The sequence below is a fragment of the Pseudochaenichthys georgianus genome, chromosome 23, assembly GCF_902827115.2.
Source record: "Pseudochaenichthys georgianus chromosome 23, fPseGeo1.2, whole genome shotgun sequence".
Taxonomy (NCBI): domain Eukaryota; kingdom Metazoa; phylum Chordata; class Actinopteri; order Perciformes; family Channichthyidae; genus Pseudochaenichthys; species Pseudochaenichthys georgianus.
This window is the reverse complement of record NC_047525.1, coordinates 662,295-687,874: the sequence shown is the minus strand read 5'-3', so window position 1 is coordinate 687,874 and position 25,580 is coordinate 662,295. Positions and strand designations below refer to the sequence as shown.

Genomic DNA, 25,580 nt, shown 5'->3' with positions numbered 1-25,580 from the left:
TACACAGCTTTAGGGTTTGAGGGATTGTTACGTGCATGTGTCTCTGAGCAGAGCAACATTCATATAGCTGTGGGGCTGTAGGGTTAGCATTGGTTTTTCTACAAGATTTGTTTCTCATATTCGTTTTAAAAATCAAAAATGAGGTTCCTTGTGATTAGAAGGCGTACCTTTTTAGAGTAGTGTGTGCTCTGCAGGTCTCCCGCAGCGAGGACCCTCTCCCACAGTTTGAGGGGGATGGCGGAGACGTGGTGGGAGCAGGTGATGGCTGAGCTGTGGAGGGGCACCAGGTACGGGGTCTGGATGACCGGCCAGCCCTCTGTCAGCAGGTCGATCACTACCAGCTCCTCCTCCACCAGCACCACCAGCGCACTGGGCTCTCCTGCAGGGGCAATGGTGGCAGTTAGATACCAGGTCCACTGTACACTAGACTTTTCTCTACAGTGCTGTGACACCAACACTTTCTGGGGTTGTAAACATCTCTTGCAAAAACTGAAACAAAAACCCACTTTTGAATGACTTGAAATACATCTGTGTTAACATTAAGCAATGTAAACTAAATCGGATTCTGCTGTACAGAAGCAGGGGGTTCATTTTCCGTTTGCCACACGTCAGTTGCTGGTGTTGTTGTGTGCTGCCTGCCTGTGTGTGTGTCCTGCCTGTGTGTGTTGCCTGCCTGTGTGTGTTGCCTGCCTGTGTGTGTCCTGCCTGCGTGCTGCCTGCCTGCGTGCTGCCTGCCTGTGTGTGTTGCCTGCCTGTGTGTGTTGCCTGCCTGTGTGTGTTGCCTGCCTGTGTGTGTCCTGCCTGCGTGCTGCCTGCCTGCGTGCTGCCTGCCTGCCTGCGTGCTGCCTGCCTGCCTGCGTGCTGCCTGCGTGCTGCCTGCCTGCCTGCGTGCTGCCTGCCTGCCTGCGTGCTGCCTGCGTGCTGCCTGCCTGCCTGCGTGCTGCCTGCCTGCGTGCTGCCTGCCTGTGTGTGTGTTGCCTGCGTGTGTGCGTGCTGCCTGCGTGCTGCCTGCCTGTGTGCTGCCTGCCTGTGTGTGTGCTGCCTGTGTGTGTGTTGCCTGCCTGTGTGTGTTGCCTGCCTGTGTGTGTCCTGCCTGTGTGTTGCCTGCCTGCGTGCTGCCTGCCTGCGTGCGTGCTGCCTGCCTGCGTGCTGCCTGCCTGTGTGCTGCCTGTGTGTGCGTGCTGCCTGCCTGCGTGTGTGCTGCCTGCCTGCGTGTGTGCTGCCTGCCTGTGTGTGTGCTGCCTGTGTGTGTGCGTGCTGCCTGCCTGCGTGTGTGCTGCCTGCGTGTGTGCTGCCTGCCTGTGTGCTGCCTGCCTGTGTGCTGCCTGCCTGCGTGTGTGCTGCCTGCCTGTGTGTGCTGCCTGCGTGTGTGCTGCCTGCCTGCGTGTGTGCTGCCTGCCTGTGTGTGTGCTGCCTGCCTGTGTGTGTGCTGCCTGCCTGTGTGCTGCCGTCCGTCTCTGATGGCGAAGAAGTCGATGATCCTGGAGGTGAAGTCCAGAGCCACGTGTGTTTTGCCGTGGATCACTGTGATGCAGTGTCTGTCCCCGTAGCTGGCCCTGGGCATACCCCCGCTGAAGAGGAGGAACGGAGGCCTACACACACACACACACACACACACACACACACACACACACACACACACACACACACACACACACACACACACACACACACACACACACACACACACACACACACACACACACACACACACACACACACACACACACACACACACACACACACACACACACACACACACACACACACACACACACACACACACACACACACACACACACACACACACACACACACACACACACACACACACACACACACACACACACACACACACACACACACACACACACACACACACACACACACACACACACACACACACACACACACACACACACACACACACACACACACACACACACACAGCGAGGATGTCAGAACCACTTTCACTGAGGGAGGGCTACACCTGTCACACACACACCTCTCTGGTGTGCAAAGTCCACTCACCCTTCTTCTGTAGGCAGCTGAATTATCTTTGAAATGGCCTTGCATGGGAAGTGTCCTGCAGTGATAAATACAAGCCACCATTAGCTTATTACAGTAAAGAGAACGCTACAAAGAACACGTCTTTATCCTCACCATAGGGAATGTCTGACTTCTCCTCCTCCTCGTTCACGTCCACGCCACTCACCATCCACCGACAGTAACTTCCATCACTGTGTGAACTGAGAAGGTAGTCCCCATCCTCTGTCCACCACACACTCTCCAGTTGCTATAGAACATACACAAGACAAATAGCAACATTAAGCATGCTGGTTAGGACGCTGGGTAATACACAGCGTCACACTGAGCGGCAGGTACCTGTGTTGCGGGGATGTGCTGGACGGCACTCTGTTTCTCCAGATCCCAGATGACCATGAGACCTCGTCCGTAGCCAATAACAACCTGGTTTGGGTTGACCGGGTTCTCCTGTAAGGCCTCTACGTGTTCTAGATTCCTGCGGCCGATGTAGTCGTCCGGTACACTGGAGGAGGTCAGAGCAAGAGGACAATAAGTGAGAGGAAGGAGACGACAAGAAGAAGGCCTTGTTACAGATCTGAGGGACTGAAGGTCAGTACACACAGAGGTGGATTGTCTAATGTGTATGTAGCAGAGTTTAAGTCTGAACGATCAATACACATTTACGCAATTTATGTTTCCATTTGAAATTCAGTCAACTGCTGTGCACTTCCACAGAAAAAAGAAAAGGAATATATGAAAAGGCAAAATACAGAGTATTAAACTTGTGTTTTACAAGTCAGACGGTGTAAAGTCAGGGAGAGAGCATTGCATAAACATGCCGTTAAAAAGGCACCCACACATCTGATGGTTGACTTGTATCTGCAGCAGTTTGTCTTGTTCACTAGTTCCTCTCAACATGTGCAAGCTGCCAGAAAGGCTTCACAAAGGCCCAGACTCCCTGGGCTCCATTTCAACAAGCTAAGAGCCAGACCATTCTTTCCAATGGAGAGAGCTGCTCTGTGAGCCACAACATACCCAACTCTACAGCAGCTCTTTAAGCCGAAGAGATGTAGGAGCCCAGCAGCAGCCATAGAAATATATATATATATATATATATATATATATGCCACACTTAACTTATTAGTGCGCACAGGATATATAATTCGTTACCTCAATTGAATTAAACTGTTTCCATCTTTTCATTATTTGTCGCTCAGGATAATTGTATATAGAGAGTAGGCACAGCACACCGAGCTGCAGCCTCAGTGATTCCAGGCACGGACACAAACCCAGTAAATACCACGAAACAGGAAGGGTTAGGTTTATTTGGGGAAATGCGTATATTTGATTAATTAATTATTCTTCTGAACAGGCAGGCCATCACTTATAGCTACTCGCTCAGGTATTGTTCCCTCATGACTGTCTATTCTTGACAGTATTTTTCATAAACACCAACAGTTTCAGAATCCTGTAGAGAATTTTCTTCAAAAGAAACGTAGTTGTCTGGGGCTTAGTTTGTACAAACAATATCCATCACATTGTTCATCACAGCAACACAACTACCTGCAGGGTTTCCCACACAAACTATACTTGGGCGGGCCGCCCAGGTATAGTAACGGCAGTGGCGAGCCGTCAGGGCCCTCTCGGCCCTCTGTGAGGGCCTAAGATATTCTAAAAAATTATATTTTAAAACATTAAAAAAATTACTTTTTTCCATCTTTTTTTTAATATTTTGTTGTTGTTAAATTTTTCATTAGTTTTACCAAAATAACTTGATTTAATTGTATTTAAAATAATATTTCCAAAGAAATAAATCCTTCGAATCTGCCTGTTCAGTTTCGGTTGGAATGTGAAGGGTTAAATGCCGTCTCTGCGAGTTACTGTGAAGACGGGAGAGCTCGTTGGTCCCTCTCTACATTCACAGAGGGCCAGCTATAGTAACTCAACGAGAGAGTAATCTCAAATGACAGTACGATTGACCAATCATATCTTCCCTCTAAATGGGCGGGCTTTATTTTCGCGGGCTTTATGACAAGTTCCGCCCGCTGTGAGGTCTATGCAAGTGGTGCAGTGACGCGTCCTAAAACCTGGAAGTAAGCTGCGCTCGGAAAAGCTTAACAATTGGTTGTGCACAAGAACTTCTGGTTTTTCAGTATAAAACAGCATTTAAACTGACGGTATGTTTAAGGTACTTTATGCCATCAAAACATTGATTTTAATTTCTAACAGTGGGTAATAGATTTAGATTTAAACTTTGGGGCTGTACCTGTACCTGTACCTGTACCTGTACCTGTACGCTCTGCCATCGCGCGACGGGTCTGCTCACAAGCGACCAACAGAAAGGTTGATGTTGATGTTGTTGTTGTTGTTGTTGTAACCTTTATGATAATGTGTGATAAAGGCTGGACATGATGTGCAGTGCATTGTGGGTGCTGACCTGCTGGCGACCTGGTCCAGACTGATGTTCCTCTCCTCCAGCTCTCTGAAGCCGGGCACCTCCACTATGAACACGTGTCCTCCCTCTGTGCCCAGCAGCAGCAGCTCTCCAGAGGAGTGAGCCAGCACTGCCGTCACTCTGGTCACACTGGGGGGGGCACTGAGGAGGAGGAGGAGGAGGAGGAGGAGGAGGAGGAGGAAAAGAAGAAGAAGAAGAGGAGGAGGAGTCACTTTAATGAATCAAGGACAGCTGCAGTTTGTATAATGCAGAGTTCTTTTCATTGTACAGTATATCAAGCTGCAGAATATTCTATGGGCTGGTTTATCAAATCTCAGAGAAGTCGAAAGTAGAGCCATGTATAAGCTCCCCCACCCAGAGGTGAGGTGGAGTATTCATATAGCTTGTTTGAGAAAGAAAGAAAATGCATAACATCGGATTGATATTTATTATTAAAACTGTTGCATCACCTAATTGTTAAATGATATAGAATGTATCATTTGGGGAGCTGTGCCGTTAGTTGTTAGTATGCCTTTTTTAACAAATCATTTCAAGAGTTTAAAATCTCCATGAACTAAATCAATGATTACATAAACTGATAACAACTCTTACTACAGTATACAGTGGTTGCTACTGTAGCCATGTGGCTTGTGTTGTTCAGCCAGCTTCACTCTGACAAGTACCTGTCGAGGAATGGATTGGGAAAGTGTGTGTGTGTGTGTTACCCAGGAGGTCCAGTGAGAGTGAAGCGTCCTATCTCCAGGAGTTCAGAGAGTCCTGTGTGAGCTTTCAACGTCCACATGTGCAGACTGTTGTCATCCAGCAGCGTCACCAGCTCAACCTGCACACAAGCAGCCATCAATCACCACTGCCTGACAAACTGTGGAGAAGGCCTTCTTACTAAAGCTTAGCAATGAGTTCAGGAAGGCAGAGTGCGCTTTAATATCTGGTTATTTACAAGCACAATATTCAACACACATCTTACTCATCAGGGCAGCCCTATAAAGCAGCGTACTAACAGAGATGCATAGTATAACTATATCAGAGTATACAACTGTTCAAAATGTGTTCTTTGGTTTACCTGGTGGGGCAGGAAGTGCACCTGTGTGACAGCAGCGTTCTCATCATGCAGACCCATGAACTCTACACCTGGAGCTCCATACCTGAGCACTGGTTAAGGACACACTGCAGATATGATGACTCGGTGCTCTTGGTGCTACAGGGACAACGGGAAGTTAGAACCAGAGCACTGGCTTCGCAGAGCATTCAAATGGTGACCCTGGATAACTGCTGCTGACGTCAAGTGGTTCACAGCAAGTGGAATATACACAATATGAATCCACTGCATAAGAGAAGAACCTGGAGAGGGGAGAAACACAATAAGCCATATACAGTTTGAACAACTAAGTGAATAGTGAGCCTTTCTGAATCAGGTTGGTATTCTCAATCATATGTTTTAATAACACTTTCCCAGTTCCAATCTCTCACCTGCTTCTATGATATTGCCCAGCTCGCTACCCACACAGCAAAGTGCTTTTTCATATGATAGGTTGATTGGATACAATTAACTAACCTCCGAGTTAAAGATGAGGTCATTTAAAAATATTTGTACATTTTACAGGAATAGAAAAATAAAAAAGGAGATTTTGTTGACCGTCTTTGAAAAAAAAAAAAGACCAATACTAACAACCGAGTCATTGTTTATCTGCCCCTGACCTCGGTGTGGAGGTCCCTCACTGTGGAGGCATCACATCAGCAAATTATGTGTCCTTCATGAGGACCTTCAACAGGAGCTGCTCTGTTCTCCGGCTCAGTACCCAGCACTTTCAGAAATGTCATTCAAACATTTCCCTTCATCTGTGCCCACAGTCTGCTGCATTGTGTGGATGGATGATCATTATGAGGAGGTCACGCGGTTATCCAAACCAGTGTGTGTCTCCGTGTGAATGGGAGAGTGCACCGAGTGGCTCCGCTGCGCTGTCAGCGAGCTGAACTGTGTGAAAGGCCACACAGACGCCACAGTGTGAGTGGCAGGCGCATTGAGCAACAGCGTGGGAAAATGAAACACCTGAAGCAGGTACAACCGCAGACATGGATTTAGCAGCGTCACAGCCAATCATTAGCAAGGCCTGCCTCAAGTTCAAACATGACGCTCACAGTATTTACACTCAGGCAGTGAAGGATACAGTTTGATGGCCCCGGAGCGGGTACCGATGGCCAGCAGCTGCAGGGAGGGACTGTAGCCCAGGGCGCTGGGCTGGTGGGGGAATCCATGCTCCACCGTCTGAGGGGAGAGAGGGGACACACGGGGTGAGTCTGAGCGGTGGCAGCAGAGACAATGTCAGGCAGGATAGAGAGGGAAGATAACAGGAACATGAACCCTGCTGTCACTTCCCCCGACAGGACGGTGACATGCACAGTATTGTTCAGGTGATGCAGCTGTGCTCCACTTCTCCTTTAGTTCACGTGTTGAATAATCAAGCAGGAGGAACATAATTCATCCTAACACCACAATCAGTCCATTTTGGAACATCAATCATGCTTTGTGGAAACCAGCATTAATCACCACCATGCATTGCAACTTGCACGGTTTTAGAATAGAAGACTTGGGAGGGATGAACCCCTCCTTAATGGTCACAAGTGCAGAGCACACAGCAACATTTGCTCTCTGCTTTTAACCCATCCTACCACCAGGAGCCTACCGGTACCTTGGGCACCACGGCAGGACAGGAGGTGAACTGGGACCTCTCCAAGTAGCAGTCCCTACAGCTCCCAGTCCAAGCCCCTACTGACTGAGCCACTTCTACACTGTAACTATGACAATAAAACCTTTGAATCTTGACTCTCTTAAATTTGACACAGTTAGCGATAAATGACTGAAGACAAACTGTTAATCCCCTGTTGATGTATACATTAAATTGATCCAGCAGTCTTGATTCATAACAAACTTTCATGGCACTACAACGATGCCAAATATACGACCATTAAACACATTTATAGAACTTATTACTAAATGATCATTAATTCCTCACCTGTACCTAAAGCAGTGATTTTGCAGCAATCAGTAAAGTCTGATAAGTAATCAATGATTTAGCTTAAAGCACTCCAATTCAAACTTTACAACGTGCTTCACAATGAAGGCTACAATTTAAAATAACACACTGAAAAATAAATAATGGCATCAGTGCATAAAAAATTATGAACCCAAATAAAATTCAAAAATAGATTTCTGGCAGGCAAAGCAATCCTTTAACAACTAGTGAATTTAGCTTACATTTAAAATAAGAATTCATCTTTTTAACCTCCCCAACTTTTAATATTGCCCCTTAAGTGTATATAATCAGTGGCGACTGGTCATTAGGGGCACAGCCCCACCTAGTGTCTGCAGAAAGTATAATGATTAAATAATGATTACAACAAAATGCAAAAAATATATATAAAATATATTTTAAGATCATGTTTAATCATCGGATTCGTCTGTACATTGATGTTTTAGTCTGTGCTCTTCTCATTAGTGTCTACAGTGTGCCTATTGAGCTGTTTAGAGCCATGTGGGACAAAACCTGATCCTGCCCCTCCCTCTGACTGTCTAAGTGAACGGTGACTGTAAAAACTACACTGCGCATGCTCAAGAGTATTTTCCTATTTAATGTGTGTGGCAAAAAATAATGACCATAGGGGCAAAGTGCTGCCATCCCCACCATACGTCATCTCACATCATTCAGAGCTGATTGGCTGTAAGTACGTGTGCCGCGAAAAGTGTGGTGTGTGAAGAGGAGGAGAGAGAGCTGCAGTGAGGCGTCCTAAAACCAGGAAGTAAGCTGCGCATGGCTTCCCTTGACAAAAAAGCAACGAGATTTCTCCATAGGATTTTAGAAAATAGCTCAAAATAAGATCTGTGGGAAACGTAGCTGTTAGATAAATGTACGTTTTGTTCAGCCCGGATAATATCCACATGTCTACCCTACTTTGATCATTTTCGAATCATAAATCTATCGATTAGATTAGATTTATGATAGACTTTTGAAACTACAAGAAGATAAGGAGGACTTTTACAAAAAAGTAATAGAGATGTTTGTCCAGAAGGATAGGCAAATGGACTTCATCTTCAAGTCAAGGTAAGACTGCAATTTTATTGAAAATGGGATCTTACTAAGAGAGAACAATTCAATATTTATAGGATAAAATTACATTAGTTGGGTATCCTTCTGTTGAACTGTCTGTTTAAAATTAATTGAAGCATCAGACTAAAGAGGCTTTTGAAAATAATATTATATTTTGATTTAGGTCAAAATATAATATTTGTAAACCTGAAGAGTCAGTGCCAGAGCCTCAGCAGCCATGAACCTCACTGCAGAAGCTTATAGACATCTAAGTTTTTTGTGCCCCACCACTTTTGTACATAAAGAAACGCCACTGTATATAATGTATCGTTTATATTTCTGGCCCCTGATGTTAGTGGCAGTGTGTAACTCGCCTTTTGCGTGTGCTGAGAGGATGCATAGGATGACCTGAATGGTTTATATTGAGCTTGTTTTTTCTCATTTTTTCCTCATTCAGAAAGGAAAAAATGTGCTCATGTAACCGTATTCTCTCACTCATTTATTTAACAGGCCAAAGTATGTGTGTAGTTGTGAACAAGCTATATGTAGACACACATACATAAAAGATAAAGCTTTGCACAATGTAGCAGCAATCACAGAGAAACGGCTCAGGAAAAGGTATGCCAACATCAGGAAGCAGTTGTGCTTCTTTAAGTACAGTTCACTTGCCTTGTTAAACTGGAAGAGTTCCTGTTTGAGCCGGTCTCTCTGGGACTCCTGGCCGTGTCTCCTGAACCTCTTCATCCTGGAGCCTGGGGGCCCACTGAAGCTCGCTGCAGGGAGGACACGGAGGGGAAGGATGGTAAGAATGTTGGTCTGCATTTTTTTTGAGTTGCACTTTTCAAAATCCACAAATAGCTGTTCACAAGATGGTTGATTGAGAGTTCACATGTCGATCTGATGTGATCAATTCATTTCTCCCTTGGCACACAGATTTGAATGAGTAATATGGGAGAACATTGATACTTTATTTCATCTGGTGTGAAGTAGGGATGCTCCGATCGGGAATTTTGGGGCCGATCGCCGGAATCAGTATCGCCGATCCGATCGGGTGGGTGGGGGCTATGGGGATCATCCATTTAAAGTGATGTTTAAAACTCAGTTAATGGGGCTCATTTTTATATTGCTTCAGTTTATAACCGTAACGGATCGAAAAGTCCAGATGAATTTTTCAATACATGATGCGCTTCCACAAACAACAACCAACATAATTATTACATTCAAATGAAGTACATTATTCAAGTTTACATTAACTTTGGAGAATAACACGGGAGTCTCTCTCTACTACAACAACAACAACAACAACGGGGGACTGCGTCGGGTCGATGATCGTGTTGTTTAATCATACGAAGCCAGATTAAATTAAATAACGACTTCTCCAACCTTGTACTTTTCTCCAGAGTGCCGTGGTTAAGCAATAGCTCATGACAGGCAGTGGTATGTGCTCAGTATATCACAGCTAAGGGGCGTGGAACACATTAATAATGTTTATTAATGTGTTCCAGCAGCATTTACCGACCGCTGCAGTGCTGCTCTTCCACGGGAGTGTATTCTCCCGGTAGCTCCCGGTTAGCTCACACTGCAGCGGCCGCTCTAAAGTATTCACTGTCCGACTCACACAAGCAGCTGATGCATATCCCCAGTTCCCCTTAGCCTAAGTGAATGTGTGTCAGTCTGAATTGACGCTGTTTGGCATCACAACGCTGTTATGAAAGTTTCTCTGGTATAACATGGGTGATGTTGGCATAGCAACCGAAGATAAACTGACTATCTTGACTAGGCTACTTGTTGTTGCTATCCTATTGTGGCATAAGCCGTTTTCTACAGGCACGTACAAATAAAACAGAATCACACGAAGCCTGGTTAGTGTTGCCTGACTTTATAAAGTGTTTTTTTTTTTTTAATAAGTGCGTTCTAGTCACTCTGCTCAGCACTACTGCTTGGTACAACTTTTATTTGCCGTACTCGCCTTTAACTGCTCAGGTTAATCTCTAGTGATGGGTCGTTCGCGAACGATTCGTTCACTTCAAAGATTCGTTCAAAAAGAACCCGTTCGCAAACGATCCGTTCTTTTTGAACGAATCTTTGAAGTGAACGAGATTAACTGATTCCTCCCACAAAACGATTTGTTTGTTTGAGTCGCCAAAAGCTAAAGAGCACACACACACACACACACACACACACACACACACACACACACACACACACACACACACACACACACACACACACACACACACACACACACACACACACACACACACACACACACACACACACACACACACACACACACACACACACACACACACCACACACACACACACACACACAACACACACACACACACACACACACACACACACACACACACACACACACACACACACACACACACACACAGAGAGTCAGTTTTCCGTCTAGCCGGCATATTTGCATTGGTCCAAATGGAGACAGCTGTGTTTTTCCCCTGAGATCAGCACTGCTACCTTGACTCACTGCTGGGTTGTGTCACAACACCAATTGGATACCACAGTAAAACCAAAAAGCCTATTAACATTACAATTTACCTTCACCAATTGAAAAGAACAGCTAACGTTAAATAGCTTAGCTTGCTAATTTCAACAAAAATGTAACACATTGAAACATAGCGGGCTGCTCCTATGAACTTCTGCAGCACCAGTAAGCTTCTTTGTGCCAAGAGAAAAATAACGTATTCTGAGAATCTTGGATCATAAAGATTGACATTGTAGCGCTTTTTGATTGATTTGATTAATTAATTTACTGTCAATTTACTATTCATTTAATCAACAGGTTTTAGCTGCTCTAAACTGCGTGTTAGAAGTGACATTTTAACATTTTATTGCCAGCCGGCCCAGTTGCACAACAACAATATCGCAGCTGACAAGTATAGCTTTAAATGTTTCTTTTTGGTAATGACCATTTTAAACAAAATGCCACACAGGCCAAAACAAGTAAATAAAATGATTTCTTCCAAAAAAAATAATAATTAGACTTTAATATTGGCATAATGTTCAGAACTCTTATGACAATACTATTCCTGAACTAGGACGTAGTGTGTGTTTCTCAGGAGAAGCAGTGAAGCAGAAAGATGGAGCTCAAAACCAGCATAAGCTCTGCTGACAATGGCAGGGTGGGAGGTCTCCCTCACGAACACCTCGGCTTCTAAGGGCTGCAAGAAGGACCTGCTGATGGAAAGGAGAAGGAGCACCAGCCTCACATATGCTCACATGTAAACACAGCAGTATGGAACGCTCCGGTTCACTCTAGGCACATGCTACATGTCAGGTGCAGTCTTCAGACATCCTAATCCCACAGTTGTTCCTCTCCTACCAGATTAATTGTGGCCTTTCATATAACTTGACAGACATTAGAGCACACATTACCCGTTCATTAAAAAGGCAGTCGAGTGTTATTTCTACCCCAGCTACTTATCAAGGGCCACGGCTGGGAATGAACATCACAATTATGTGGACTGCAGTGCTGTTTAAGGCGCTCGGTTCAGACAGTTAGATTACCTCCTCTGCTCTCCTTTACAAAGTCGTGTGCTGTCTGACTTTAACAAGCTAAGCCAAATCCAACGTTCACGGTTCATTATTTGCAAAAGGTTTTTTTCTACCTTAGGTGCAACAACTTTTATGATCTGACGTACCACAACCAACCTGGTTTTACATTACAGAAAAGCGTTTTTATTTGTCCTCTACATCAGTGGTTCTCAATAATGTACCCCCTTCGGAAAAAAGATTCAGCCAAGTACCCCCTGATCAGCGCAAACACTATTTGTTAGGGAAGAAATGCCTATATAAAGAGGTACATAGGCCTGCAGCGCTGCACCATCATTTATTAAAACAACCTTGTAACTGAGAAACACTTAAATGCTACATTTCAAATGTTTACAATCCATCACGAAATGCATGGCAAACCAATTTTAACATCATGCGATAACACTAAGACGACATTAGTTGCATTGAACTGATCTTTTTAATAAGTTTTACTTAATGTAGTGAAACATGGGCTTGAGCTTCTCTGAGGACCTTTGTCATTCTGACAGGGAGGCACCTGCAGTTATTACACTTCACGTTTTGAAATATGTGTAACTCTGTTCATATAAAACCCACACTGCTCAAACGTCCTTACTTTTCCTAAAATTAATATATTTATTTATTTTGGGGCGTGGGGAAGGAAGAGAAAATATATGAGCATTTTATGAGCATGGGATTTTGACCCCTCATATACATATGCATAATGCTGCGCTATACTTTGCAGCCACAAGCCGCAAGCAACGCTTATTGTTTAGGTCCTTTGATAAGCAGGCAGTCATATCATTAACTAGAACTAGCGAGATCTGATAGATTTGGACATAAACGCGAGTGAAGTCTAACCGGACACGAGAGAGAGATCAGATCAGCTGCTGCTGACGGAAAACACGCAGCTCTGCATGATCACAGCTCCGCCGCTGTGACGGACCGTTGAGTGGAGTAAAATACAGTTAGACCTAACACACTTAGCTAGTTCATCTACTCTGCAACTAGCTAAACTAGTTATAAGAAATATGTGTGTTCTTTACTGTCGGGTCACTTATTACAGGTTCAGCGAGCTGCACGAGACTGACAGGGTGTCAGGAGAGGGAGAGGAAAATAGAGCACCCTGAGTTACTGTAAACCTTTGAATAAAGTAGTTCATCTACTATTAGTAGTTTGTTTAAATGCATTACTTATGTTGTTTTTTTCATTAACATAAAATAAATCTCACGTACCCCCTGCAGTACTCCAACGTACCCCTAGGGGTCCGCGTACCCCCATTTGAGAACCACTGCTCTAGGAGACACATTCCAACTTTGACCAGAGGACAGGTCACAGAGCAGCCACAGGCCTCCGGAGCAGAAACTGGACCTGTGTTTTCTAAGGATTCACAGATGTATCTGCAGGACATCGGTATTCTATAGTTTGCTGTAGAGCAAAAAGAGTTCAATACTTTTTTTAAATTAAGATGTATTGGTTTCCCTGCCACAAAAGGGAAGAAACAATTCCCATCTTTAGTAAGAACCATGTACTGCGAGTACAAAGGTACAAAGAAAAGAAACGCATTGTTTGTTGTTGATTGGATTTCTTTTTGCAGAAAATCATAGATTAACCCCAGAGTTATCTATGGGAAGTTTGGCTTATTTGTTAAATGAAAAGATTAGTTTTGTAGCAACTGATAACCAGCCCCACGCCTGATCAGTTGCTACAAAGAATGTGGGTTTCATTACAAAAAGCAATCCATGTTACGGAAGTACATCCAACTGAACTTTATCCGAACAAAGATGACTCTTTAATTTGACACAGCGCAAAGTTAAGCACAACCATAAACTGTGCGTTTTTTCTAAAACTGTTCTCTACCTCAGTGTTTTTGAAAGTTTCCACCTCAGCTCATTTTGGAATTTTAAACTTCTCTAAATAGGTCAAGCCATGTATGAGTAACAGTACTGTACAGAACTCAAGTTTTCTATATTGCGGGTTTGACAACTATTACCATCTTTGCAGGGAGACTGGCCGAAACATAAGGATATGTATAAAACACAAAAGGTTCTTTGACGAAACTGTGGACAGGGTACTTGGTGAGACAGGGAAGTACCGGTTGGTTTCAGGTTGATATGAAGAACAATGACAGGTCAGAAGCGAGCTGCAGAAACACAGCAGAGCAGGCCAGTTTCAGCAGAGCGCTGCTGCACAGTGACGTGTCCCACTTCTTCAACAGATCTTCCCAGGAATTTCACTTGGCAAGCAATGAACTCGTGTTGGGAAAAAAGGTTAACAGTAAATGAAAGTTAACGCTCCGTCTGACGACACATCGGTCACATTGTTTCACAGTGAGCTCATCTGGCAGCAGGGTAAGGTACCATACAGTGTTTACCTTTGATAGCTAATCTAACTGGCGTATTGACTCACTCACACAGTCTCATTCAGAAGCTCAGTCTGCATTATATGTGTTGTCTCTGCTGTCCAATATACCATCCCAAATGTCCTTCACTTAGTTAGCAAGACTACATTTGTTATCTTTCATCCCACAGTCCAGTGATGTCATCAAATTCCCAGCATATCAAACAAGGCATCCGAGTTGAGCAGGGAGTCCATGGAGGAGGAAAGAAATGTGCATAAACATGCCTGGACCTGACAATAACAAGCTGAGGAGAAGGCGGCTCGACCAGCAGAGCTGCTACATGGCCTGCGTCTGTCAGCGACATAGCCAACATAGTGCTTCAAAGTCACAATGATTGGCTGTGAAATGCCAGGCATCCAAAACATTCCTCTCACCGACTGCAAAGCTATGCTGCCACTTCCTGCAACACAGGAAAAAGTTCTCGAGATAAATAATCTGATCGATTCCTACACTTGAATTAAACAACAACTTATTAAAAAAAATGCAGGTATAAACAAAAGCACATTGAGAAAGGTGGAGCAGACCCTGTCTGACAGCTGCAGTCAGACTGAGAGATCCTGCCTGCACATATCACATCTGTCTGATCACAGAAAGTCTCCACTCTCTTTTCTCTCCCACACACAAACACACACCACTGTTTCCCATTAATTACATAGACTATGGCAGCCTGCCATTGTCTTATTTGCCCCGCCAATGTCATTATAGGCTGAAAATATTTTACACTTTTCAACAGGATGTCTGGCTGTCGTCAGTGCATCAGCTGTCTGCAGCAAAACACGTAACCACACTAACCCGACTGTAAAACACGGAGTACAGTACATACAGTGTACAGAACAGAGATACCTGTGTGAAATGTTAAGCAGTGGGTTACTGGATGTGCAGGGTTGAGTGTCTACGTGCATCTACATGCATATGAGGCAGTAGATTAGATTTGTATATTACATTACATTGCATTTAGCTGACGCTTTTATCCAAAGCGACGTACAATAAGTGCGTTCGACCAACAAAATAAAAACTTGAAGAAAACAGAATCATATAAGTACATCAGGTTTCATAGAGCAAAAACATTTCAAGTGGTACTCAACTGGCTTTAGGTAAGCCAGTCCTTTATTAGTATATAAATGCTTTGTTAATAGTTCTATTGCTCGAAGTGGAGTCGAAAGAGATGAGTTTTCAGTCTGCGCCGGAAGGTGTGTAAGCTTTCTGCTGTCCTGATGTCAATGGGAGCTCATTCCACCATTTTGGAGCCAGGATAGCAAACCCACGTGTTTTTGCTGATGGGAACTTGGGTCCCCCTCGCAGCGAGGGTGCAGCGAGCCGTTTGGCTGATGCAGAGCGGAGTGCACGTGCTGGGGTGTACGGTTTAACCATGTCCGGGATGTAGGAAGGGCCAGATCCATTCGCAGCATGGTACGCAAGTACCATTGTCTTGAAGTGGATTCTAGAAGTTACCGGAAGCCAGTGGAGGGAGCGGCGTGGTGTGGGAGAATTTAGAAAGGTTGAAGACCAGACGAGCCGCTGCATTCTGGGTGAGCTGCAGAGGTCGGATGGCACGTGCAGGTAGACCAGCCAGGAGGGAGTTGCAGTAGTCTAGGCGTGAGAAGACGAGAGCCTGGACCAGAACCTGCGTGGCTTTCTGGGTCAGCTGGGGACGCATCCTCCTGATGTTGTAGAGCGTGTATCTGCAGCAGCGGGTTGTAGCAGCGATGTTTGCAGTGAAGGACAGGTTGTTATCTAGGATCACACCCAGAGTCCTTGCAGTCTGAGTCGGGGAAACAACAGAGGTGCCGATGTTGATAGTCAGGTCAAGAGTGGGACAATCTTTTCCCAGAAGGAAAAGCAGTTCAGTTTTGTCAAGGTTGAGCTTGAGGTGATGAGCAGACATCCACTGAGAGATGTCAGCGAGACAAGCAGAGATGCGTGCGACGACCTGGGTCTCTGAGCGGGGAAAGGACAGAATTCATTGGGTGTCATCAGCGTAGCAGTGGTATGAAAAACCATGCGGGCTAATGACAGATCCTAGCGAGTTTGTGTACAAGGAGAAGAGGCGGGGACCGAGAACAGAGCCCTGAGGGACCCCTGTAGATAATTGACAAGGGTCGGACTCTGACCCTCTCCAAGTAACCCTGTAGGTGCGGTCTTTGAGGTATGAGGTGATGAGGGAAAGTGCAGAGCCTGAAATTCCAAGTTCTTGGAGAGTACGAAGGAGGATCTGATGATTCATATCTGTTCTGTACAACGATGATGTGTGAAAAGCACAACATTATTAACCTGAAATATTTTACAAAGGCCCAACGTCGCTTTGCTCTTGAAGTGCACCAGAATTTTTTCTTTCAATCTAACAATGAATGTGCAAAAGATTTTCAGGGGTCGTTGCCTTAGAACCCCCCTGTAGTGCTTTATTACTGAGGCCAGTGACAGTTCAGGAACATACTTTGGGATCTGTTTTTCTGTTTTGGCTGCCAAAATTCTTTCAGCCGGGGCAGTAACGCGACGCGTGCCCATCCAGCACCAAGAGCTGTCAGAGGCTGGGGGGGGGGGGGGGGGGGGGTAAGTAAGGTGAGTAAAATTAATAGTAGTAAGTGGTTTCAGAGGTGTAGAAAGTTGTTGGAGGAGTCCTGCTTGCAATTCAATTTAGCTTTGCTGTGACATCATGAATCGGGCCAAGAGAATCTAATGGGTCCTTATTAGAGATGCGCCGATCGCCAATTTTGGGGCCGATTGCCGGAATCAGTATCGGCCGATAACGACACACAGCGGCGTGCGTTGTCGCTTGTCGGCGGGCGTGTCTGAAACTCGACCAACAACCAATCACATAAATCTCCCGCCTCTGACACACAAGCAGCGGTTTGATTGGCTAGAACTTGTACTGGCATCTGATTCGATTGGCTGACGCTTCTGCCGAGGCGTCAAAAGTTGAACATTGCTCAACTTTTGCAGCGAGCCACGCCAGCAACGCTCCACGTCGCTTCCCACAATGCAGTTTGGCGAAAAGTGACATCACCCCATTCAAAGTGAATGGTGAAGCTTTCAACGCACGCCGCTGTGTGGACGGGCCGTTAGTGTGTGTGTTGCTCCGCTCACCGGTCCGTCACAGCGGGTGGAGCTGCAGGATTTCTGCTTCACACACGTTGCATACCGCTATTTTATTGTCCTTTTCAGGCACTTAAAATACTGCCAGACTGGTGAAGCCATTTTGGCGAGCTTGTTTTGCCGCGCACAGAAAAGTGTCATGTATTTTACGTCATCGTTTTACATCATGCGATTGGCTCTCACTATCTGCATTTTTAGAGAGCACCGATCGATCGGCAGAGAGTGAGTAACGGCCGATATCGATCGGTGGCCGATCGATCGGAGCATCCCTGGTCCTTATGAAGGCTTGCAAGTTGAATCACCTGCGAACCAACACTAACCCCATCACAGACCTCAAATAGAACTAATTTCAGTGGAAAAGGATCTGAGATCCACCCACTCTAGTACGAAAGTCCTGTGTGTAACACTGATTGAATGCTACATGATGATACTTCTCTGTGACATTAAGCTGGACCTTACCGAGTTACTTTAGGTTATGTGGATGACAATGAATCCTCTAAAGGCAGTATTGGATGATGTGTGGCAGGGTTAGAGTTTGATATGTTTCAGGTGAGTGTGAGGGGAGTAGTGTTGTCAAGATACCAACATTTTGGTTTCGATACCAAGTCAAGAATTGCAAATCCGATTCTTTTTCGATACTTTTCTTTTATCATTTTCATGATCAATAAAATTGTAGTTTATCTGTTAAGTGTTTTCTTACAACATGGTCTCTTCTTTATACTTGCGATTTCTTTGATAGTTAACTTTATATTTTATTAACATGTAATAGTAGGCTACAGTAATATAAATAATTATTGACAAAATGTACATTGCAGATGTTAGCCACATTGGTAAGTTAGCTAAAAAGATAGCCATATTAGATAGTTATCATTGCCATTAATTGCCTCGTCAAACTACGAAAACGTTCGTTTGTCACAAAATAAATTACACTTGTTTGACTTAGATTTGAGGGCATGGGCTTGAGCATGATGTAATTATGTTATCTATCACAATCGCTAACCGGGTGCTTAGCCCAGTCTGATGTGTTGGCTCCCTTGGTTTGCAGGGATCTAAAACATTTCTCACAGACAGGCCTCGTGGTGTCCGTAGGCTTGCCCTCACTGTCAGAGATATAGCTCAAATACTTCCAAATTTCGCTTCTGGCATCTTTTTTGTCAACAAGCCGAGGCGCAGCGGCAGTTGCACTCCCACTTGCTCCCCGTTTTCTCACATGCTCTGGCAGCTAGCGTGTGCACGAGAGAGGGGAGGGACAGCAGGCATGGCTGCAGTGCAGGGAGTGGAAGCAGAGCGCTGAACACACACGGCTCTTATTAAAACGGCGCTTTCTCACCGGAGTACTTTTCCCCGTCATTCTTAAAGTACCGATACTAATGAAACGGAGGAATCGTACCGTTTTTAACGGCAGGGTATCGCGGTAACTTTCAAGTATCGGTACACCGTGCAACACTAGAGGGGAGTAGCATGAAAGTGTTATACTGACACTAGGCATGCATGGTAACTTGGAGAGGGTCAGAGTCAGACCCTTGTCAATTATCTACAGGGGTCCCTCAAGGCTCTGTCCCCTCCTCTCTGTACACAAACTCGCTCGGATCTGTCATTAGCTCGCATGGTTTTTCATACCACTGCTAGGCTGACGAGACTCAATTAATTTTGTCTTTTCCCCGCTCAGAGACCCAGGTTGTCGCACGCATCTCTGCTTGTCTAGCAGACATCTCTCAGTGGATGTCTGCTCACCACCTCAAGCTCAACCTTGACAAGACTGAACTGCTTTTCCTTCTGGGAAAAGATTGTCCCACTCTTGACTTAACAATCACCGACTCAGACTGCAAGGAATCTGGGAGTGACCCTAGATAACAACCTGTCCTTCACTGCAAACATCGCTGCTACAACCCGCTGCTGCAGATACACGCTTTACAACATCAGGAGGATGCGTCCCCAGCTGACCCAGAGAGCCACGCAGCTTCTGGCCCAGGCTCTCGTCATCTCACGCCTTGACTACTGCAACTCCCTCCTGGCTGGTCTACCTGCATGTGCCATCCGACCTCTGCAGCTCATCCAGAATGCAGCGGCTCGTCTGGTCTTCAACCTTCCTGAATGTTTCCCGCACCACGCCGCTCCTCCACTCCATTCACTGCCTTCCAGTAACTGATAGAATCCACTTCCAGACACTAGTACTTGCGTACCATGCTGTGAATGGTTCTGGCCCTTCCTACATCCAGGACATGGTTAAACCATACACCCTAGCACGTGCATTTCGCTCTGCATCAGCCAAACGACTCGCTGCGAGGGGGACCCAAGTTCCCATCAGCAAAAACACGTGGGTTTTCTATCCTGGCTCCAAAATGGTGGAATGAGCTCCCCATTGACATCAATACAGCAGAAAGCTTACACATCTTCCGGCGCAGACTGAAAACTGATCTCTTTCGACTCCACCTCGAGCAATACAATTACTAAAAGCACTCAGTGTTTCCACTACCATTGCCTTGTCTGCGCCCTGCCAACGGAGCCTGAAAAACCCTGAAATTCAAGGGGTTAAAAAAACCAAAACATATATATATATATTTATTAGTGCTGTCAAAATTATAGCGTTAACGCGGTAATACATTTTTTGAATTAATTGCGTTAAAATATTTAACGCATTTAATGCATGTGCAGAATGGCCCGCCCCATACGTGCCACCAGTGGCAGCGCCAGGGTATGGCTGGGGTAGGCTACACCCATACCAAGAAATGGCTTATGAAAAATGATGTTAAACTAAGCAAAATAAAGTCTGCCAACTCGCGCGGAGTAAATTGCACAGACAGCAGTTAGTAAGACTGATTTCAGTAGCCACGGTTTTGAAAACTTTTGTCACGTAGTGATCGTCTTCTCAATAGAACATCTTTGATAACGGCGTGGTGTTGTTGCAGGAAGTCCCGACGCAGAATACTCTTGCTGTATTACAGGGCAGAGCCATATAATAGTAATAATATGGCTCTGGTACAGGGGTGCACATAACTGGTACGCAGGTTATGTGCGTAATCTGAAATGCGTACCGTCACTTGTGTCACAAAGCGCATTTGCGTACCGACGTACTTGTGAAGCTTTTCCAGAAGGCGGTTAGATCACTGGACGACAGAGTCGGTCTCCGTGTGCACAGACAGGCTGCTGTTAACGTCGGTCTGTACAACGGAACTGTGCCAAAACTACGCCAACCGGCTGCGGAGGGAGACTCCCCCCTTCACTGGAGGACTGCGCTAAAACAGCTGATCATAACGTTCACACTCTGTGGTCACGAAGTACTCCACTAGACACCCCCCCCCCCCCCCGTCGACTTTCCTGAAGTACTCCCCCGTTGATAGAAATCAACACGTAATGAATTAAGACCCCACGGTTTGATGATTGATAGGTGTGTGGGTTGTCTTTCATTTTGACATGCAGAAAAATGTTATAATAAACCGGATATATCCGCCTTCTTTCATTTATCTTTCCATTCCCACAACAATATACATAAATAAATGGCATATTTTGGACATAGTTCGAATGGTGATTAATCATGATTAATTAATTGTTAAGCTGTGATTAATCTGATTAAAAAATTTTAATAGTTTGACAGCCCTAATATATATATATATCACCAAATTGCAACTAATCTATATCTACTGTCACTTTTCACATTGAACATGTGCTCTTTTATTAAAAATCCCATGTCATGGCCATTTCTACTGATCATAATTCCATTGTTGAGGTCTACTAGAATAGATTTAAATTGTGCAATTTTCCAAACTCACATTGGTTTCTCATACAGCATCTCTGTATAGTATGTGTATTCACTCTGTCCTAAACGGCTTGTTGGAGCTCCTGCCCCCCCTAAATGCAATGTAATGTAACTAGGCTAAGACTAAGCAACAGTTGATACTTGACAGAAGGAAAAAGCCTTCCTGTGTATCTCTAAAGAAGAATGCAGCAACAAGGCAGAGCAATATGAGGAGTGTGGCATCCCCACCGCAGCAAACATGACAGAAATGCTTCCTTCCACTGTCCCTAACAAAACACACATGAGATCTTGTCGGTTTCGGGTGTGGCTGGCAGGATATCATACGCACCGACTCTCTCCCTTTTTCCTGTGAGACATGGATGAGGGGGACGATCAGGACAACGTTTAAACTAGTCAAGCTTAGATTGTCACCAACAGTGGGGAAATCAGGCTAACTATAATGCAGTGAAGTGAATTGTACCTTGAACAACAGAAATGACACCATTTACATTATTAACATAATGTGGTGCCATGTCAGGTCTGACAAACCGAACAAGACAACTTCTGCACGATATGACTGATTACCGGGGGAGAGTCATAGAGTATAGTGGTTCAGGAATGACGTATTTTTATAGACCGACTCGTAAGATAGTATTGCAACAAACAGAATGGAATTTTCATTGGAATTTGGGTTATGGTTACAAACATGGTTATGACACTTATACATGTGAACAATGTCCACATATAAAACAATTTTCAGATTTGTTAAGGGCAAACGTAATCGCCAGACCTAAATGTTAGGATAATAACAAACTACATGACAGTCACATGACTTCACAGTCACTAAACTAAAGGCGCATATTGTTCGACATTATGACATGTATTAGTTTCTATTCTTCACTTGTTAGCAATCAGAGTTTTTAAGACACATAGAAGATTCAGACATTCACCAGTGGGGTATTAAATGAATTATTCATGTAGTACAACAAAATGTTAAAATTATTTGTGCTGCTAATCAAAAAACACGTTAAAAAAAACCTTGAATTCAAGACAAGCCAATCGGAAGTGATACAATGCTCACTCGTTTCAGGGTTTAGGACACACTCTTGCATCGCTTTTTTTTTAACGAATAAACAATAAAGAGTCTCCTTTTAATATTCGTTGGCTACTTTGAAATACTTTTCTTAATTGTCAAGGCCACTTCAGTGTCGGTTAACTGTATCTTAAACATCTACAGTTATCTAGGGTCACACCCAGATTCCTTGCAACCAAACTTTTCTAGTTTACTGTAATATATGACAATAATAATAATAATAATAAATTACATTTTTTAATTAGAGCGCTTTTACAGGTGCTCAAAGCACTTTACAATTAAATATTACACATATTAGACATGTAAATGTCAATACTGTGGACATTACCCACAGGAGCAAATGCGGGTAGAGTGTCTTGCCCAAGGACACAACGGCCTGATGCAGTGGCGGCCAAGGCGGGTTTCGAACTGGAGTTCACCAACGCCCCTTGATCTGATGATCAACGCTCTAATCACTGTGCCAAAACAATTGTAATGAGGTTACATATTTTCCACAAAGGATACAGCCCCACCTCTGGATATTAACATGTCTAATTTCTAAGAGCATTGAGAATGTACAGGATATGCTTATACACAAGAGTATTTTAGCAGCCTGTGGGTTTTAATGTGGACTTTGATATGAGAGCCATTCAACATGAAGAGTTGCATGTAATGATTTATCCTTTTTTTTTTTTTAATAATTCATCCATTACTTTTCCAAGTCATACATGCATTTATCTATACTCATAATGTGCTCTGTCCTGGAATATCTGTTGTAAAGCCTGATGAGCAGGAGGACATTCTCTAGCATTTCTACTTCATATGCCACTTCATTAGCAAACCACAGAAAACACATATTTTCCTGCCAGATAATGTGTTGCACATTGAGAGAGGTAATACAGGAATCAAGTTAACAGCACTAAACACAGCGTGACAGTCTGGGCCCAGTGCTCCGTTTGAAGTTTAAGAGCAAGGGACGCCTCTCGGACATCTCAACCGTGTAGAGCTGGATAAATGACCTTTCCTTTTCAAAGCTTTGTCTTTGAACATAACAATAGTTTGGTCCCACCTGTATATTTGCACTGCCTACAAAACCTGAGAAAGATGAGAAAAGGTCTGCTTTGCTCAAAACTAATCTATAATGCATTGCTTGCACTACTTTGGGAGCGGCCATTTGTTTTGCCTCCATAATAGTAACAGGTGGACTTTACCATGCAGGTGTACTAGCCCCAAGTCTCCTGAGGACAAAGGCTTTTTGTTTGGCTAGTGCGGTGCTGCAGGTGGTGTTGGAAGGACTCCGCATGTCCTTCAGCAGCGTCCTGACCTCATTATGGGACTTTTTGCTGCTTTTGCTCAACAGTATATTCAAATGTTGTCTGTTGAAATAATCATACAAAAATTCAATGAAGCAGGAGAACTAATATATATTTACAGCATACTGGATGAGCATGCAGGTTAAACAGGAGGACTTACATATAAGTCATCACACAGGTACTACATGTGAGCCAACTAAGAAGGTGCTTTGGTTGATTGTGATAATGGCTGGAAAATGTAGTTTCTATCCTACATTTTCCTGAAACTAGCAAAACTGGTGAAACGCGTCTTGCTCATGCATCCCCCCCCAAATACACCAGTTACTCACTCCTGAAACCAGACCGTTGAGTCAGCGGGCTTACTAACATACCTGCTAGAGACACACCTTGCTCCAGTTCCGTAATTATGCAACACTCTCTGCAACTACTATTCACCTGGTGATGTTAGAAGAAAACGTCACAGTTTGATATGTACACATATCCATCAACTTCAATTATTTTCTTTCCTGGACTGTTCCTCAAGTGCCATTATTATTAGTGGTGGAAAAAAACCAAGTACATTTACTCCAGTACTGTTCTTTATCGTAGTTCTTTATTCAAGACTTTACTTGAGTATTTCAATTTGCTGCACCTTTACCAGCTTTGATAACACTTTAATGCATCACTAATTATAAAACATATCATATATATTATTCTAAAATCGACCAATTTGCATAATGAGTATTTTTACTTTTGGTACCTTAAGTATATTTTGATAATACTTGTGTACTTTTACTTGATTAACATTTTGAATGCAGGATTTCTATATGTTTATACTTATAACAGAGTATTCCTACACTGTGGTAATTCTACTTTTACTATAGTACAAGATCCGAGTACTTCTCCCCTCTGGTTATTATGCACAGGTGTGCTGACGCCTGCAGAAGCTAGTGTTGCCAGGTCTCATTTCTTACTGTAGGTTTATAGTAAACAACAAGCTAACCAGCAGTCATCAAAACCCAAATACGACATTAGATATATCCATTCCACTGAGAACAAAAAGGCGTTTTAAAGTCAGAGTTTCAAGTGATTCAGGCAATGTGATACTGTCGGAATGAAAGCTATTCACAAAGAAAACTATTAAAACTCATTACATAACCGTACACATACATCATTAGGATATGTTTGGGAGATAAGTTAGCAGGTGTCTTAAAGAAACTCATGGAAGTTGAACTTAGACAAACACAATTGTGTGAGTTGCTATAATGCAGAATATAATAATATGTATGTATAAAAGCTAACACTTAAGACTTTTAAATATGCACGTTAACCTAATTTATAAGAGCTGCCTGAATCCTGGAGGAACATCAGTGAGTAAAGATTAGCCAGCTAGCCAGAGCAATGGAAGACTGGTGTCTGGCTAGCAACTTTAGTTAGCTTGAGTTGTAGGCGTTCACAACTAAAACACTGGTGGCTGTAAAAAGATTCATTGTTAGCCAATTTGCTAGCAAGCAAACACCTGTGGGGTAACTCCCAACCCACCTGATTCAGAAGAGCCGTCGCTCAGCAGAGGTCCACAGTTCACAGCCGCTGGAGAAGAGTCCACACCCGGCCAGTGTCCGGTGCTTTAGTTCGCCAAGAGCTCCCTCCTCATATAAAGTGGTGGAAAATGTTACCAGGACGTAAACCTGTATTCTTGGTTTCAAAGGCAGCTTATTTGCCAAGGAAATATCACGACTGACCCCGGTTAAAGTGTAAAAGTGGGATTGGTGCTCTTTCTTTTCGCACCGCTGCGGTAGCCTCGGTGTTTCCTGCTAAGCTAAACTTCACTGTTTTACTAACTCCTCCCTTGTGATACATTCAAGTGCATCTCGTTAAACTC

At 44.1% G+C, this 25,580-nt stretch overlaps 2 protein-coding genes across 3 annotated transcripts in view; one reads left to right on the top strand and one right to left on the bottom strand.

The window, feature by feature from the left end:
• Positions 1–25,540, bottom strand: part of llgl2 (LLGL scribble cell polarity complex component 2) — a 34,103-nt gene extending 8,563 nt beyond the window's left edge. For both annotated transcript variants that reach the window (XM_034074701.2, XM_034074702.2), the window contains exons 1-11: positions 25,241–25,540; positions 9,232–9,335; positions 6,646–6,743; positions 5,541–5,622; positions 5,185–5,300; positions 4,463–4,621; positions 2,386–2,548; positions 2,164–2,296; positions 2,032–2,086; positions 1,438–1,592; positions 168–379 (exon numbers count right to left, since the gene is read on the bottom strand). In XM_034074701.2, coding sequence (XP_033930592.1) covers positions 168–379; positions 1,438–1,592; positions 2,032–2,086; positions 2,164–2,296; positions 2,386–2,548; positions 4,463–4,621; positions 5,185–5,300; positions 5,541–5,622; positions 6,646–6,743; positions 9,232–9,306 — 1,248 coding nt within the window. In that variant the 5' untranslated portion in view covers positions 9,307–9,335; positions 25,241–25,540. The remainder of the gene's footprint in view (positions 1–167; positions 380–1,437; positions 1,593–2,031; positions 2,087–2,163; positions 2,297–2,385; positions 2,549–4,462; positions 4,622–5,184; positions 5,301–5,540; positions 5,623–6,645; positions 6,744–9,231; positions 9,336–25,240) is intronic.
• Positions 852–1,328, top strand: LOC139432981 (keratin-associated protein 10-8-like; the record flags this gene model as incomplete). Its single annotated transcript, XM_071201818.1, is given in 4 exon segments — positions 852–986; positions 988–1,044; positions 1,259–1,270; positions 1,272–1,328. Coding segments are annotated over 4 exon segments (261 nt in total), but the record flags the coding sequence as incomplete, so codon positions are not given.
• Positions 25,541–25,580: the final 40 nt, after the last annotated feature.